Source organism: Mauremys mutica, chromosome 14 (assembly GCF_020497125.1).
Source record: "Mauremys mutica isolate MM-2020 ecotype Southern chromosome 14, ASM2049712v1, whole genome shotgun sequence".
Taxonomy (NCBI): domain Eukaryota; kingdom Metazoa; phylum Chordata; order Testudines; family Geoemydidae; genus Mauremys; species Mauremys mutica.
In genome coordinates, this window is record NC_059085.1 from 35,570,265 (window position 1) to 35,587,375 (window position 17,111).

Below are 17,111 nucleotides of genomic sequence, written 5' to 3' on the forward strand. Positions count from 1 at the left end.
AGTGCCAGTGAACGTGAGGACAGGAAGGATGAATGTGAGGACAAGGAGGGACAACCGCGATATGAGAGGTGGGCGGGCAGGAAGACCGGCAGGACATCAGCGGTTGGCGGCAGGAAGATCAGTCGGTGGCGGGATGCAACTCTGGGCTGCTGCGTGGATCAAACTGACATGCTCCGCCGTCTTGTGGAGCTTCAGGAACGGCAGCAGGATCACAGAGTGCCAGCTGCACCCAGTATAACCACCCTCAATCCCTCACCATGTTCCCACATCCTCCTCACCCAGACCGTGTAAGAACCGCGTGGGGGGAGGCCTCCCGTGCACCCGTACCCACTCCAAACCCCCAGTGGACAGCCCCAACCAGAAAGGATGTCGTTACTGTGAATTATTTCTTAATGGCCCTTCCTCCATCCCTCCTATCCTCCCCTCCCAAACCACACCCCTTACTTCTCTCCCTCTTTTTATAATTGAATCCCAATAAAGAATATCATGCGTTTTTAAATGAGAGTGACTTTAATTCGCCATCAAGTAAGCTGGTACTCGAAGGGGGAGGGGAAGTTGCCTTACAGGGACTAGAGTCAATCAAGGGGGAGGAGGGGTTTCATCAACAACACAGCAGTCACACTGTACCCTGGCCCTTGATGAAGCCTCGTTTTTCATCCCACAGCTTCTCTGATGGCGCACCACGCTTCCTGGTGTGCTCCTTCTAATCTCCCCTGGTGTCTGGCTTCGCGTAATCGCGGCCAGGTGATTTGCCTCAGCCTCCCACACCTACCCCGCCCATAAAGAGTCTCCCCCCTTACTCTCACAGAAATTGTGGAGAATACAGCAAGCAGTAAATAAACATAGGGGACCATTGGTTAGGCTGAAGGTTCCTGGGCGAGTCAGTAATGTCCACCAGCGCGCCTTTACAATGGCAGAACTAAAAAAAAAAAAAAAAAAAAAATGCACATTCCACCACCATTTCTGCACATTGCTCAGGACCTGTAATTGAACAGATCCTGACCACTGTCCAGGCTGCCTTGTTATGGCTTTCCATGAGCCATGGCATCAAGGGGTAGGCTGGGTTCCCCCAGGATAACGAACAGGCATTTTCAACATCCCCAACTATTATTTTCTGGTCTGGGGAAGATAATTCCCCTTGCTGCACAGAGGCCGTTTAAAAAACAGAGTAAGTGCTTCTGAAGACGACGAGCCGTCATGAACCCTCCCTGGCCATCCCACCGTGGATGTTTTGTGAAACGTCCCTTGTGATATACCAGTAGCTTGCAGCACCATTGAAAAGTACCCCTTCCGGTATTACGACTGGGTGCCCTGGCGCTGCGGATGCCAAGATAGGGATATGGAGTTCCATCGATCCGCCCCCTCCACAGTTTAGGGAATCCCAGTGCAGCAAAGCCATCCACTATGGCCAGCACGTTTCCCAGAGTCACAAACCTTTCCGGTAGCAGCAGCTTAGAGATTGCTTTGGCTACTTGCATCAACACAAGCAGCCCCCACAGTAAGAATTTTCCAACCCAAAATTTGATTCCCGGACTGACCGGTAGCCGTCTGGCTTATGCAAGCTTCCAGAGGGCCTATCGCCCACTCTCCACGCTTCTCTATTTGGTAGGGCTGCGCTCTCATCTTGGTAGTTTATGGCGTTTTTCAGGGGCAGGGGCAAGCAAGTCACAAAGTTCCAATGAAAGTGCCCTTACCGCATCGCGAAAGTTTCGCAGCCTCTGGAATTCGTCCCCACACCTGCAACACAATGCGGTCCCAACCAGTCAGTGCTTGTTGCCCCGGGCCCCAAAATCGGCGTTCAATGGATAGAATCTGCCCCCAGTACCATCAGGATCTCCAAAGCGCATGGGGCCCGCGGTTTGAGAGAATTCTGTGTCTAACAGTCCTCATACACTGTACATACGCTGCGCTGCCGGATCCCCGCTCTCCATCCTCGCCTCGGATTTGAAGGTCCTGGTTCACCATAGACTGCACGAGAGTGCGCGAGTGTTTATAACAAGTCACGATTGGCCGGTATTTGAGCTGAGCAAGGGTCCATGCTTGCTGGTGGCAATGGCTCTGCACAGTTTCACCAAAGCAAAAAAGGCGCGAAACGGTTGGTCTGCTGCTCAGGGAAGGGAGGGGTGAGGCTGTACCCAGAAACCACCCGCGACAATGAATTTTTGCCCCATCAGGCACTGGGGAGCTCAACCCGAGAAATGCCAAGGGGCCGGGGGAGGCCTGCGGGAACTATGGGATAGCTACGGGATAGCTACCCCACAGTGCAACGCTCCAGAAATCGAACGCTATCCCTCGGACCGATGGGACGCACACACACCGAATTTAATGTTTTTAGTGGTGGCCCGCGCGCACCTCGAATTTTATAAAAATCTGGTTGTTACAAAACCGTTTATTAAATGCAAATTCGGAATAGTCCCGTAGTGTAGACGTACCCTTAATCATCCTCCTACCATCTAGACTACTGCTCAGGTTTGACAGGAGTCCTACGGTAGCCATTCAGGTCTAGCTCACCTTCTGCTCAAGAAACTCCTGCTAGCTACAACCACTCTTTGTCCTTAGCCACACTCTTCCTGTGGGAACTAAGAATGAGCGATGTATACTCCTTCCCAGGGGAGGGGGAGAGGGGGTGTTCCCTTTTAAGGCTCCTCCTCCAAGCCTGACATGCTGTGCAGGTGCAGGGCTGCCTAAACTCTTACTTGCTCTTTAACCCCTTTCTGCCGGCGGGGGTTGTATGCCCCATGGCACATGGGCAAGCATTTGCAGGGTTGGGGGTCCTAGTCTGTGGACAGTTCCTGATTTTCAGGTGTAACTACAGTGCTGTGGAATGGCACATATATCACTGAGTAGCAGGGGAGTATACACATTTTTAAAAGCTGATTTCAATATGATTTAAAAAGTAATCAAGAAGCTAGTTCTTTTGTTTTTGTCTAGATTAAAAACCTAAAATTTGGGGCTTGAACTACGTAGTGACACAGAAAATGTTACCTCTAAAAGGGTATTATTTTGAACTGTAATGCTGGGCATAAATTATGCTTCTGCAATTAAATCTGCTTCTCACTTACTATCACATTAATTCCATTTGTAGGATTCCCTACAAAGATATATTTGATAATTTTAAAAAGAGTTTAAAAAGAGTCCATACCCATGCAGGGAGGGATTCAAAGGCCATTTAAGATGGAGTAGCAGCTAAACTGGAGGGTTCCTTATTCTTACCTCCATAGATCTCTGTAACTGAATCCCAGTTATTTGGGATGAGCACTGGGCAAAGAATTTCCCATGAAAGCCCATTAGTATCTTACACTTACAGGATGTGATCCTTCAACCCCCATTGACTGCAATGGGACTGTGTGAGTAAGGATCACTCCTGAAAATAAGGTTTTGCAGCATTAGACCCATGAAATACATACTTTTTAATTAAAAACGTCTACAGAACTGTGCTAATAAAAAGTTGCCAGCCAGATGTTCCAGTTAGATTCAATAATCATGCACCAGTGCTTCCAATTGTTTAAAAATGGGGAAATCTTTGAAGGGATATTTCAATTCCAAGGATTCAGAACATTGTACTTTCTATTATGTGAAAACTGTTTTGGTGCATCTTTTCAGATTTCATAGCTGGCAGGTCTGAATTAAACATTTTGCAGAGAAATTAATTCCTTTCTGTTTACTCATCAAATGCACATCATACTGTTGGACATAACTCCAGTCGTTCATATGAACCCATTCCTGTGCATATTCAGAAATCAATTACACCAGTGTAAATCCACAGCAACTCCATCAATTTGATTATCCTGATTTACACTGGTGTAAGAGACCAAAATATGGCCCATGTTTGGGGAAATTAAAAGTATAACTTCAACATGTGGGGCTGTCCTATCTAATACAACAGCATTATACACAGGTGTTATTTTAATTCACTCATTAATAAGTTTCAAAATGAAGTAGACTTAAATAAAGGACCCACTAATTGCAGAATAGCATCAAACTGGTTTTTTGGTGGCTTGGTTTTTTTATTTGGTTTGGTTGTTCTGGTTTGCTTGGTTGGTTTTCGGGAAGGGATGGTTTTATTGTTCTGTATTGGGGTTTTGGTGGTAGTATTTGCTGGGTTTGTTTTGGAAGATGCTGGTGGTGGTTTTCGTTTGGGTTGATTGGCTGGGGTTTTCAGGGAGCGGATGGTGGTGGTGACTTTTGTCTGAGTTGGTTGGATGCATTTGTTTTGTTAGGTGGCTGGGTTTGTTTGTTTCATTCAGTGGTGGGGGATGGTGGGGTGGTTCTTGTAGGGGTTGGTTGGGTGTGTTAGTTTCATTGGGTGGTGGGGTTTGGTGGGGGATGGGGGCAGTGGGGTTTGTCAGGGTTGGTTGGGTTTCGTGGAGGGGTTGTCATGGTTGGTTGGGTTTGGTGGAGGATGGTGGGGGGGGTTGTCAGGGTTGGTTGGGTTTGGTGGGGGATGGGGGGGTTTGTCAGGATTGGTTGGGTTTGGTGGGGTTGTCAGGGTTGGTTGGGTGTGTTAGTTTCACTGGGTGGGGGGGTTTGTCAGGGTTGGTTGGGTGTGGTGGAGGATGGTGGGGGGTTGTCAGGATTGGTTGGGTTTGGTGGGGTTGTCAGGGTTGGTTGGGTGTGTTAGTTTCACTGGGTGGGGGGGTTTGTCAGGGTTGGTTGGGTGTGGTGGAGGGGGTTGTCAGGGTTGGTTGGGTTTGTTAGTTTCATTGGGTGGTGGGGTTTGTCAGGGTTGGTTGGGTTTGGTGGGGTTGTCAGGGTTGGTTGGGTGTGTTAGTTTCACTGGGTGGGGGGGTTTGTCAGGGTTGGTTGGGTTTGGTGGAGGATGGTGGTGGGGGGGTTTGTCAGGGTTGGTTGGGTTTGGTGGAGGATGGTGGGGGGGGGTTGTCAGGGTTGGTTGGGTTTCATGGGGGATGGTGTCAGGGTTGGTTGGGTGGGTTAGTTTCATTGGGTGGGGGGGTTGTCAGGGTTGGTTGGGTTTGGTGGAGGGCGGTGGGGGGGGTTGTCAGGGTTGGTTGGGTGGGTTAGTTTCATTGGGTGGGGGGGTTTGTCAGGGTTGGTTGGGTTTGGTGGGGGATGGGGGGGTTTGTCAGGGTTGGTTGGGTGTGTTAGTTTAAATGGGTGGGGGGGTTTGTCAGGGTTGGTTGGGTTTGGTGGAGGATGGTGGGGGGGGTTGTCAGGGTTGGTTGGGTTTGGTGGATGAAGGTGGGGGGGGTTGTCAGGGTTGGTTGGGTTTCATGGGGGATGGTGTCAGGGTTGGTTGGGTGTGTTAGTTTCATTGGGTGGGGGGGTTTGTCAGGGTTGGTTGGGTTTGGTGGAGGGCGGTGGGGGGGGTTGTCAGGGTTGGTTGGGTGGGTTAGTTTCATTGGGTGGGGGGGTTTGTCAGGGTTGGTTGGGTTTGGTGGGGGATGGGGGGGTTTGTCAGGGTTGGTTGGGTGGGTTAGTTTCATTGGGTGGGGGGGTTTGTCAGGGTTGGTTGGGTTTGGTGGGGGATGGGGGGGTTTGTCAGGGTTGGTTGGGTTTGGTGGAGGATGGTGGGGGGGGTTTGACAGGGTTGGTTGGGTTTGGTGGAGGATGGTGGGGGGGGTTTGACAGGGTTGGTTGGGGTTGGTGGAGGGCGGTGGAGGGGGTTGTCAGGGTTGGTTGGGTTTGGTGGAGGATGGTGGGGGGGGTTTGACAGGGTTGGTTGGGTTTGGTGGAGGGCGGTGGAGGGGGTTGTCAGGGTTGGTTGGGTGGGTTAGTTTCATTGGGTGGGGGGGTTTGTCAGGGTTGGTTGGGTTTGGTGGAGGGCGGTGGAGGGGGTTGTCAGGGTTGGTTGGGTGGGTTAGTTTCATTGGGTGGTGGGGTTTGTCAGGGTTGGTTGGGTTTGGTGGGGTTGTCAGGGTTGGTTGGGTGTGTTAGTTTCACTGGGTGGGGGGGTTTGTCAGGGTTGGTTGGGTTTGGTGGAGGATGGTGGTGGGGGGGTTTGTCAGGGTTGGTTGGGTTTGGTGGAGGATGGTGGGGGGGGGTTGTCAGGGTTGGTTGGGTTTCATGGGGGATGGTGTCAGGGTTGGTTGGGTGGGTTAGTTTCATTGGGTGGGGGGGTTGTCAGGGTTGGTTGGGTTTGGTGGAGGGCGGTGGGGGGGGTTGTCAGGGTTGGTTGGGTGGGTTAGTTTCATTGGGTGGGGGGGTTTGTCAGGGTTGGTTGGGTTTGGTGGGGGATGGGGGGGTTTGTCAGGGTTGGTTGGGTGTGTTAGTTTCACTGGGTGGGGGGGTTTGTCAGGGTTGGTTGGGTTTGGTGGAGGATGGTGGGGGGGGTTGTCAGGGTTGGTTGGGTTTGGTGGAGGATGGTGGGGGGGGTTTGTCAGGGTTGGTTGGGTTTCATGGGGGATGGTGTCAGGGTTGGTTGGGTGTGTTAGTTTCATTGGGTGGGGGGGTTTGTCAGGGTTGGTTGGGTTTGGTGGGGGATGGGGGGGTTTGTCAGGGTTGGTTGGGTGGGTTAGTTTCATTGGGTGGGGGGGTTTGTCAGGGTTGGTTGGGTTTGGTGGGGGGGGTTTGTCAGGGTTGGTTGGGTGTGTTAGTTTCACTGGGTGGGGGGGTTTGTCAGGGTTGGTTGGGTTTGGTGGAGGATGGTGGGGGGGGGTTGTCAGGGTTGGTTGGGTTTGGTGGAGGATGGTGGGGGGGGTTTGACAGGGTTGGTTGGGTTTGGTGGAGGGCGGTGGAGGGGGTTGTCAGGGTTGGTTGGGTGGGTTAGTTTCATTGGGTGGGGGGGTTTGTCAGGGTTGGTTGGGTTTGGTGGAGGGCGGTGGAGGGGGGTGTCAGGGTTGGTTGGGTGGGTTAGTTTCATTGGGTGGGGGGTTTGTCAGGGTTGGTTGGGTTTGGTGGAGGATGGGGGGGGGGGGGGTTGTCAGGGTTGGTTGGGTTTGGTGGAGGATGGTGGGGGGGGTTTGTCAGGGTTGGTTGGGTTTGGTGGAGGGCGGTGGAGGGGGTTGTCAGGGTTGGTTGGGTGGGTTAGTTTCATTGGGTGGGGGGGTTTGTCAGGGTTGGTTGGGTTTGGTGGGGGATGGGGGGGTTTGTCAGGGTTGGTTGGGTTTGGTGGGGGATGGGGGGGTTTGTCAGGGTTGGTTGGGTGTGTTAGTTTCACTGGGTGGGGGGGTTTGTCAGGGTTGGTTGGGTTTGGTGGAGGGCGGGGGGGGGGTTGTCAGGGTTGGTTGGGTTTGGTGGAGGATGGTGGGGGGGGTTTGTCAGGGTTGGTTGGGTTTCATGGGGGATGGTGTCAGGGTTGGTTGGGTGGGTTAGTTTCATTGGGTGGGGGGGTTTGTCAGGGTTGGTTGGGTTTGGTGGGGGATGGGGGGGGGTGTTAGTTTCATTGAGTGGGGGGGTTTGTCTGGGTTGGGTTTTTTCCTTTGAGGACCTGGGTTTCCGGGGGGGGGGAGGGTGACGGCCGCTCCGCCCGCAGGGAGCTGTTCGGGGGCCCCACCGCCCCGGCTGCGGGGCCACAGCAAAGAGCAACGTGCTGCTGGGGCGAGTCACTGGAGGGATCACACGCGCTGCGGGGTCGGGACACGCGGAGCGGAGCCTGGGGCGGCGGCGAGGTTCGCAGGGGGCGGGGCTGTTCCTCTGCCCCACCCCCGCACTTCCGCTCCCAGCAGCGCTTCCGGCCCTGCCCCATAGCAACCGTTGCGAGGAGGAAGTCTCGGTCTCACGCGGGTGACTCCTCCTGCGTCTCCCTGGCCATGGTAACGGGGTGGAGCGGGGCATGAGGGGCGCTGGGCAGCCCCAGTTTCCTGGCAGGCACCGCGCTGCACTCTGGGGGGAGCACTGGGCAGCAGCAGGCGGGGGTGGGGCAGTCACTAGGCAGCTCTGTGGGGGTACAGCGGTCCCCATAACACACAGTGCTGGACGGTCTTTTTTCTACCGTTCCCCACTGAGAGTCTTTGGGACCTGACCCCTCTGCCAAACTAGAGCACCTTACAGACGCCATTGCCCCTGAAGGGCACCTGCAGTGGGGTGCTGCTTACCTGTTCCTCTCTAGTCACTGCCTGGGTAAATGCTGCTGGACAGAGCCTCGTGTTCTGGCTCGCAGCACTTTTCTGCAGGGATGAAAACCAAGAAGCTAGTCAGCCCTCAGTAGGGTTCCATGAGTGTAAATGTGGGGAGAGGAGGGGGAGACACACACACACTTGGAAGAGAGAGCTGGGACACAGCAGTATTACAGACTGTTAATTGACTTGACTTGTATGATTTCATTTTGTTTTACAGGCAGAAGTAGAGGAAACACTAAAGAGGATTCAGGCACACAAAGGGGTTATTGGAACTATTGTTGTAAATGCAGAAGGTAAATATACTGCTGCTTATAAATCCAAAATAAATTTCAAAGAGGCACTGGATGTAACCACTTAAATCATTGCAATATATCCTGTGTTATTAAACAATGTAACCACTTTACAATATTTTGCAAAAATGTAATTGTTACAGGTTAGACTTTCAAAAATGCACACTCAGAACTGATGCATGCAAACCCTGATTTGTGCAGCAAAAATGCACACACTTCTGTAAATCTGACCTTATATTTTTAATATGCTGCAGCTTTTTTAATTCAAGATACTGAAAGCCAGAAACATGGCAGATTCCAGAAGTTTATGAATTAGGAATTAAGTGGAGAAGCACTTGTTAAAAATCCATCACATTTTGTTTTTTTGGTCAACTGTAGTTCTATTTTTATAATACTTTATAGTCTGCTAGTAACTATTAATATATGCTTTGTTGTTGCTGTGTTGGTCCCAGGATATTAGAGAGATGAGGTAGATAAGATAGTTGCTTTTATTGGAGAAGCTTTTGCGCTTACACAGATCTTTTCTTCAGGTCTGAGAAACTTAATATTTATAGTCTGAGCTCTTGCTACAGCATCTGCCATTAAGTCTTGCTGAGAGTTGGTCAGAGACCACCATTTTTGTAGGGCTTTTTTAAAAAGTGTGCTGTTTAGCCAAATGTGGGTTAGCAAAATTCAACCATATGATGTAGAGCTGAAAGGCCAGACTTACAGTACGGAATGGTTGGCCCTTGGCATAGCTCAGAAGGTGAAAAGGGAGCAGTAAACAGCCCCTCTTATCATTCCTTTGTTTCATACCAACTCGTTTCACATTATAATATTTTAAAAGAAAATACATTAGAAACTCACTTTCTCCCCATTTTCCACCCCCCAAAAAAGACAAAAATATTGAGAGAAAAATATCCCACAGCCAGAAATTAGGCTTAGGCTGCTGGGCAACAGCCTCAGGGCTGCTCTAACTTCAACTATTTCAGAGGTCTTCAAATGTCTCCTTGAGTCATCAGGGACTTGGTGGAAATAGTGGCTCCTGTATTATGCCACCTAGTCCTTGGCCATAACCCTCAAGTAGAGGGCTGCAAGTGCGGATGAGCGGGGCATGGCATGTAGTCAGATCTGCCAGTCCTGTGCTCCTGGAGGAATCCCCACTTGTTCACTTAAGCCTGTTTGTGGGGCCAAGGTTCTGATCCAGAGTATTTTTATTCTAGTCTCTCCCTCCACCCCAAGAAAAAAACACTGCATTAAATAACTGAATATACTGTGGTAAAGTTCTGACAATCCCCTGTCACTTTTACAATCCAAATAAACCCAGTATGTATCTGTTGCCCTAGTAGCAGTTCAACAACAGAAGGGAGAAAAACCAACAGGGAATTAGAAGTGTTCTTTCAGAGGTTGGTAAATCTAGATAATTAATTTACATGCCTGGACAGGTCAAAGATGGTTCACTGGGTCACAGAATAGCTGTTGCAGGTCAAAAGAGAAATGCATGAACTGACATTAACAGTAATTGAACAATTGTATTGTGCCTGTGCATATTTGTGTCTATTAACTGTTTACTAACTTGATGGTACAATTTGGTTTTAGGACAACTGTTTAGAAATAATACTATGTGACTTGGTCCAGTGAGCAATTATGCCTTGATTAACTTGCACACTTAAACTATGGACAAAAACAACCATTTAAATGGTGTTGGAAGAATGACTGATCAATGTTTGGAATTTGCAGATTGATTGTTTTAGTTTTTTGTTCTTATGGATGGCTGTTTAATTTGTTCATCCATAATATCTGAATAGGAAAATAACCCCAATATTTTTAAAACTTTGTTAATTTCAAGAGCAGTAGTGCTTAAAATGTTGCCTACTTTATGCAAACAATATTTTTCTCATTTTTGTTGTCTTAAATTTTTAAAGGACAAATGTTTTCTTTATTCAGATTATGGAAGTTTGAGTTTCTGCTTTGTCTTTTTAAATATTGTGAATCTTGTTTGCATGAAAGAAAGCACTCTTCTCAGCACAGCTTCATCGACATAATACAAGTACAGTATTCTTTCTCTCATAGATCTGCTAATGCACCTCATCTTCACCTACACTTTTAGGCAGGCTCTTATGTCATTGTTTAGAGGTTATCATGGTTGTAGTATCTTTAAAGACTAACAGAGTACAATCATAATCAGATTCCTGTTCTTGGGTCTCAGTTTCCTTGCACAGGCAGGTCAGAACAGTATCTCTCTGGTTTGACCCATTGGGGCACTGATAGATGAGCATGAGGCCCTCCCTGTGTTCTGTTCCAACTGCCATCTCCTCACCTCCCTCTAGAACAGGGGTCGGCAACCTTTCAGAAGTGGTGTGCACTTCATTCATTCATTTATTCACTCTAATTTAAGGTTTCACGTGCCAGTAATACATTAACGTTTTTAGAAGGTCTCTTTCTATAAGTCTATAATATAGAACTAAACTATTGTTGTATGTAAAGTAAATAAGGTTTTAAAAATGTTTAAGAAGCTTTATTTAAAATTAAAATAAAATGCAGAGCCCCCCGGACTGGTGGCCAGGACCCAGGCAGTGTGAGTGCCACTGAAAATCAGCTCGTGTGCCACCTTCGGCACATGTGTCATAGGTTGTCTACCCCTGCTCTAGAATCTTTTCTGGCCAGAGTCAGTCAAGGATCTCCCAGGACATGTGCATTTACTTCAGAGATGTTGCATCCAATTATACTGGGGGCAAATGTAACAAACTTGCTCTTAGACTGTGGGCATATCCAAGATACAAGAAAGTTAGAGTGACCAGGCCCCCGCCTTTCAAGAAAGTCAGGTTCATGACTGCATGGTTCCCCAACTATCCAGAATCACCATTTGCATGTACAGTTACCTGAGACTTTGCCCACACAAATTAAATGTACTTCTTGAAAAATGACTATTTATTTATTTTAATGGAAAGGAACATATTTTTCAAACAAGTTAGTCATACAAATTAAATGTACATTTGTGTGACTAACTTTTTTGAAAATCCGTACCTTTCCATCCAGGAGCATGAAAAATAACTGCATATTTATTTTAAAGAAGTCAGTATTTGAAGTCAGAAGACCAATTTGAATTGGTGGTCCAATAGCCACTTTATTTTTATTTATTTTTTTTGCCAGGTGTCTACATTTTTCTAAAAAGAGATTAAAGTGCCTATTTTTTAAACAGAACAAACTTGTTTTCATCTTTCTTTTAAAGTGGTTAACAATGTAAATAAAATGGTGATAAAATTCCTGAAACAAGCACATAATATTGAACATCCTGTTAAAATAATATGTAGTAGAGTTAATTTAAGAAAAGAGTACAGTTTGTTACACCTGATAGAGCTGTATTCAATTGTTTGAATTGAAAATGTTTCCAGACTGATTCTGTCTTTCACACACATAAGATCACTAGTTTAAAAATTATCTGCCCTGGTGGTTTCTCTGTTAATATCCAGTTTGTTCCACAAACTGAGCATCAGTTCCTTTTAAATCTAGGGAAGTTACTAATGTCAGCCATTCATTTTCAGATTATTTTTGGCCATACATTTCACTTTATTTACATCTTTAGAGGCTGACAGATTTTATTAAAGATACTGAGTTTGTTGGAATGGTCATTTGGTTTCAAGGTCATCTAAACTTGATATTTTTATTCATTGCTGCTTTTTAAGTGACTGTTGCCCTATCTACACAATGTGATTATGTAGATGTTCTCTCACTAATGTAGTGCCTGAGAGCACCTGTCTTTGTCCTTATTTAAATCCCTACTTCCAAATTTGCCTGAGTTCAGTTTCAATATACTAAGGTTTCATAGATATGAGAGAGAATATATTTATTAGGTCATCCTGTTGTATCCCCTTGCAGTGAAAGATTTTCCTTGAACAGGATAATCAAAAAATGAGATCATTTTGGATTTAAATTGCTCAAGGAATGCTTTTCTAAAGAGATTAGGAAATAGTTTGAGAGATCTAACTCTTTGGAACTTTTTCCAAATATTTGTCGTCAATGTTCCCTTTATCACATCCACTTTTCATCCTTTTGTATTTTCACTTTTCTTCATATATCGTCCTTCAAATATATTTGAAAGTTATGTTCCTTCAATACTTTTTTAGCCAAGATTTACAATATTTGTATTTTTAATCTTTCCTCATAAAATCAATCACTCCTTCCTCTTAAGTTTTGATTGCTCCTTTCTGGATTATTTACAATGTCAAAATGTTTTGTGGCATTGGGATATGCAAAATTCTATCCATTATTTAGGAGCTGTACCATCATCAGTATGTAAATGGGGAGTATTGTCTCACGGGCTTGTAACACGATGCCTCTGGAAGCAGTCCAAAGGAAAGGTAGCTTTTTATAAGTGAAGCAAAAATATCAAGCCCTAATAGTTTTGAGTTTTGCAGTTACACCATAATTGTAAAGACATCTTTTGTTCTGACTGCATAGTCTATAGATATGGAAATAATTATTTGACAGAATATTACAATTAATTCATCAAAATGGATGTTGATGTTACATTGTCAGACTTGTAGTAGTAGGTTGGATCCATATATTGTCAAACATTCGTAATATCTTAATCCACATTTTATGGATCCATCTACTGTCAGCATGTTGTATTGCAGTTTTAAAAGAGCAGTTCTAGAAGGTGCAATATGCTCACCAAATTTTACAAATTATAAATTTCCAATCCTATTCCATCATTAAACATGTAAAATGCTTATTACATACAGTTGGCTAAAATGATTGTTAGATGGTTTATATTTAAAATATACATATTTTACATATTTTTACATAGTATAAATATGTAAAAAGCAGCAACATTTAATGTAATCTTAAACAGATGAGCCAATGAAACTTGTAAGTACTATGGGCTAGATTTTTAAAGGTACCTAGGTGTTTAAAGATGTAGACACCTAGTGAGATTTTTCAAAAGCTTCTAAGCATTTAACTGCCATTGACTTCAGGTTCAGAGATCCTTTTTGAAATTTGGCTGTATGTATTAGTAAGGCTAATATTTTGTCAGATATTTTTAGTAAAAGTCAGGGACAGGTCACGGGCAATAAAAAAAATCATGGAAGCCAGTGACTTGTCCGTGACTTTTACTAAAAATAGCCATGGCAAAATGGGGAGTTCAAATGTGGGGTCTGCCCTATGCCTACAGAGGCTGGGCAGCTGCAGGGCCCTGCTCCAAGCAGGCCCCCACTGTCCACAGCAACCAGGAGCTCCCAGGGTCCCCCTGACACCCACATGGCTCAGAGCTCTGAGGTACGCCCCCACCCCCAGGCAGCCGGGGTACCCCACAGTTCCCCACCGCTGCAAGCTGCTGGGGCTGAATTCATGGAGGTCACTGGAAGTCACTGATTCTGTAACTTCTGGGACCTCCAAGAAAAAATCGTAGCCTTATGTATTAGTATTAAGCAATGTAATTGTTTTTCCTATACAATATAAAACCCAAAATATAATGAAAAATTTCTATCTTGTTCTGTTTGCCACTTTGTTAATGTGACAGACATTAAAAGATTTTAATAATAAAATTGCTTTAATATGCCTGTTTGTTTGCAGGAATTCCAATCAGAACAACCCTAGATAACTCTACAACAGTACAATATGCAGGTCTTCTTCATCAGCTCACAATGAAAGCGAGGAGCACAGTGAGAGATATAGATCCTCAGAATGATCTAACCTTTCTTCGGATCAGATCAAAGAAACACGAAATCATGGTAGCCCCAGGTAATTTAAGATTTCTATTCCTAAAATATTGTTAAAATTTTGTGCTGTAAGTTTCTCAAAGCACAAAGCTACTGTAGAACATGTATGATATATGAAAACAGAAGTATAAGAGGTAACTTCTTGCTTTTGCTATAAGTCCTTTACATTTGGATAGGGTGCACACAGCATTGTTCACTTCTTTTGTCTACATAGACAGCTACACTAGCATCTTGATGCATAAGGATTATGGTATACAAGACTTGAGCAAGACAACCAGATCTCACAGAAATGTAGGTCTAAGGGACCTCAAGAAGTCATCAAATCCAGCCTCCTGCACGTAGGCTGGACCAAGTATCCCTGACAACTGTTTGTCCAACCTGTTCTTAAAAGCCTCCCTTGGAAGCCTATTCCAGAGCTTAAAAATTTATGTAGTTTTTCCTAATAGCTAACCTAAATCTCCCTGGCTGCAAATTAAGCCCATTACTACTTGTCCTGTTTTCAGTGGACATGGATAAATATTGCTCACTCTTCCCTTGTTAACAGCCTTTAACACATTTTGAAGACTTATCAGTTCTCCCCTCAGTCTTCTTTTCTCAAGACTAAACATGACCAATTTTTTTTTAAACCTTTCCTCATAGGTCAGATTTTCTAAACAATTTGTCTTTTTTTTTTTTCTCTCTCCCCCCTGGACTTTCTTCAGTTTGTTCACATCTTTCCTAAGCTGTGGTGCCCAGAATTGGACACAGTACTACAGTGGAAGCTTCACCAATGCTGAGTAGAATAGGACAGTCACCTCATGTATCTTATTTACAACACTCCTGTTGGAGCTAATTAGCTTTTAGTAAACATAGCAAATGTGTTCACTTTTTTCACAACAAATACCAAACGAACCACTAATGATCATCCATCTATTGTTGTTTCTAAGAACAGATTTTTAACTTGATACTGTGCAGTATGTACCAAGCTTCTCATTGTTCATAAGATGGTTTCTTTTACAATATATAGGTCACTGATCACACAGGTGGTATTAGCACCATTAATATAACAATTATGATTGAATTACTTATTTGTCTTGTTCATCTTAAGTACAAATGTTTTTGATTTGCTTTGGGTTGTTTCCCCTAATTAGTATGGATAAGGGGCCAGATCCTTAGCTACGGCCAAGGAGCATACACCACAAATTGAGGCAGCCAGGACGTGGAGTGCAAAGGTGCTGTGATTCTGTGTGTGTGCTAGACTGGTACCCCAGCATATATTATGCTGGCTGCCAACTACCCCAATGGGTAAAAATATCAGCTGAGAATGTGTAGAGTATAAAGACGACCCAACCTTGCCCCTAATGCTGTCAGTAGGGAGGGAGATGACATTGGAGTCTCTATACTTGTACCACCATAATACCCCTTACATTGAGGTAATCCTCACAGTGCCAGATATACTGATTCTGTCGTCAGATTCCACTGGCAGCACAGTGCAAAGTGGCTGCACTGATCTCACTGTTCCTACTAGAAATCATAAGTAACTCCAGTGAAGACAATGCAGTTACATTGGTGTAAAACCAATATAAGCTGAATCGCGCCCTATTACTTTGGGATACCAATTAGTCGACAATTAATAGTAAAAGACTGAAATCATTTTTGTCAAGCATGTTTTAGGGTATAAATTCAAACCTTTATTTCTGTTAAGATAGGAATAAATCAATCAGGGCAAACTACTAGTAAACCAGTAGCCAGATGTTAATATTTCTGAAATATTAATTTAAATGTTTTTTTCTTGATTTTGATTACAATATTCTTGTATCTCTTCACAGATAAGGAGTATCTTCTAATTGTTATTCAGAACCCATGTGAATAGACTTGCCGCAACAATATTTTTAGAGACACCAATGCAGCTGTACTTTTTAAAGTAATAATCCTTTGATTATTTTCAAACATACCCCATTGAGTTCTTACATAATATATGTAACTTGTCATTGCTGGAACTTTTCCAAGCTTATATTCTCAGTTGTAGCTGTACTTTAACTTATGCTTGAGCAAAACAAACATTGTATGTGTAGATAAATACTCAGAAGAGCAACATGTTGAAAACCTTTTGTTAATGGATTTTCTGGCTAATTCTTGTAACTAAAGAATTCTCTTTACATCACGAGTTTAGGGGTTTTTTTTGTTTTTTTTTAAAGCAGGAATCACATTTCATGGAAATTAGTAACTTGTGTATGTACTTGTAACTGTACCCATATAAACTCAAGAATACAGGATTAAATAGGCTACTCATCTCAGTTCCATTGGGGTAAAGAGGACTGTGTTCTGTCTCTGTAACTTCTGCATTTTGGACATTCTAAAGAAATAATTTTACTTCCACCTTAAGTACCCTTCAGTTTCTAATGAACAATTTAATCACAACAGCTTCAGTTAAATATTTAAAGCTAATGCTGAAGAAAGGTCCAGATGAAGAGAATGGCCCTTCCACCTTGAATTAATGCAAAATTGTTATTAATTTGTGGTTACTGGCAATTCTAGATAGTGCCTCTAAGTAAACTCATCAGAACTCTTGATAAAACACTCAAATGTGACCACCTTCAGATCCAGCATGCACTGAATACAGTGAGCTATTTCTTCCAGCATATTTTGCAACACTGCCACAGATCTTGCAGTTCTCTCCAAAATTGGAAACCTGTTCAGACCATTGTTTTAAATCAGACAGTTAAAGTGTATGTAGATTTTCACGTTACTAATGATTCTTTAAAATTAAAGGTGAAACTTTTTCAGCATCACTAGGTCAAGAACAGTTTTATGCTGATATTTCATCAGGGGGTAGGAACAATCTGGAAATTAGGAGAAGTGGTAGGAAGCCTGGCTAAAGAGACCCAGGGAGAAAATGAATCCAGTTGCTTGGGAATAATAAAAGCCAAAGGGATGGTTATTGATGGTACAGACACAGTATAATATCCACTTGCTGGGTGACAGTTGAAAATATGAATGGCTGTCATGAAAAGGACCATTACATGGAAATAAATATAGCAAATCAATATCTTTACATACTGAAGTAAAATAAAGCAGAGCATATGTTTGAACATTGCTAATGTACTCTGTGCTGTACAAGA

General features: G+C 44.5%; 1 protein-coding gene and 1 long non-coding RNA gene across 3 annotated transcripts in view; one reads left to right on the top strand and one right to left on the bottom strand.

The window, feature by feature from the left end:
- The window catches only part of LOC123349145, a 194,423-nt gene extending 191,823 nt beyond the window's left edge, over positions 1 to 2,600 (bottom strand). For both annotated transcript variants that reach the window (XR_006573396.1, XR_006573397.1), the window contains exon 1: positions 2,512 to 2,600. This is a non-coding gene — a long non-coding RNA (uncharacterized LOC123349145). The remainder of the gene's footprint in view (positions 1 to 2,511) is intronic.
- Positions 2,601 to 7,597: 4,997 nt separating this feature from the next.
- Positions 7,598 to 16,778, top strand: DYNLRB2 (dynein light chain roadblock-type 2). Its single transcript, XM_044986925.1, has 4 exons — positions 7,598 to 7,712; positions 8,236 to 8,311; positions 13,865 to 14,032; positions 15,819 to 16,778. Exons 1-4 carry the CDS (start codon positions 7,710 to 7,712, stop codon positions 15,860 to 15,862), a joined length of 291 nt encoding a protein of 96 aa, XP_044842860.1. The 5' UTR covers positions 7,598 to 7,709; the 3' UTR covers positions 15,863 to 16,778.
- The last annotated feature ends 333 nt before the right edge of the window (positions 16,779 to 17,111 follow it).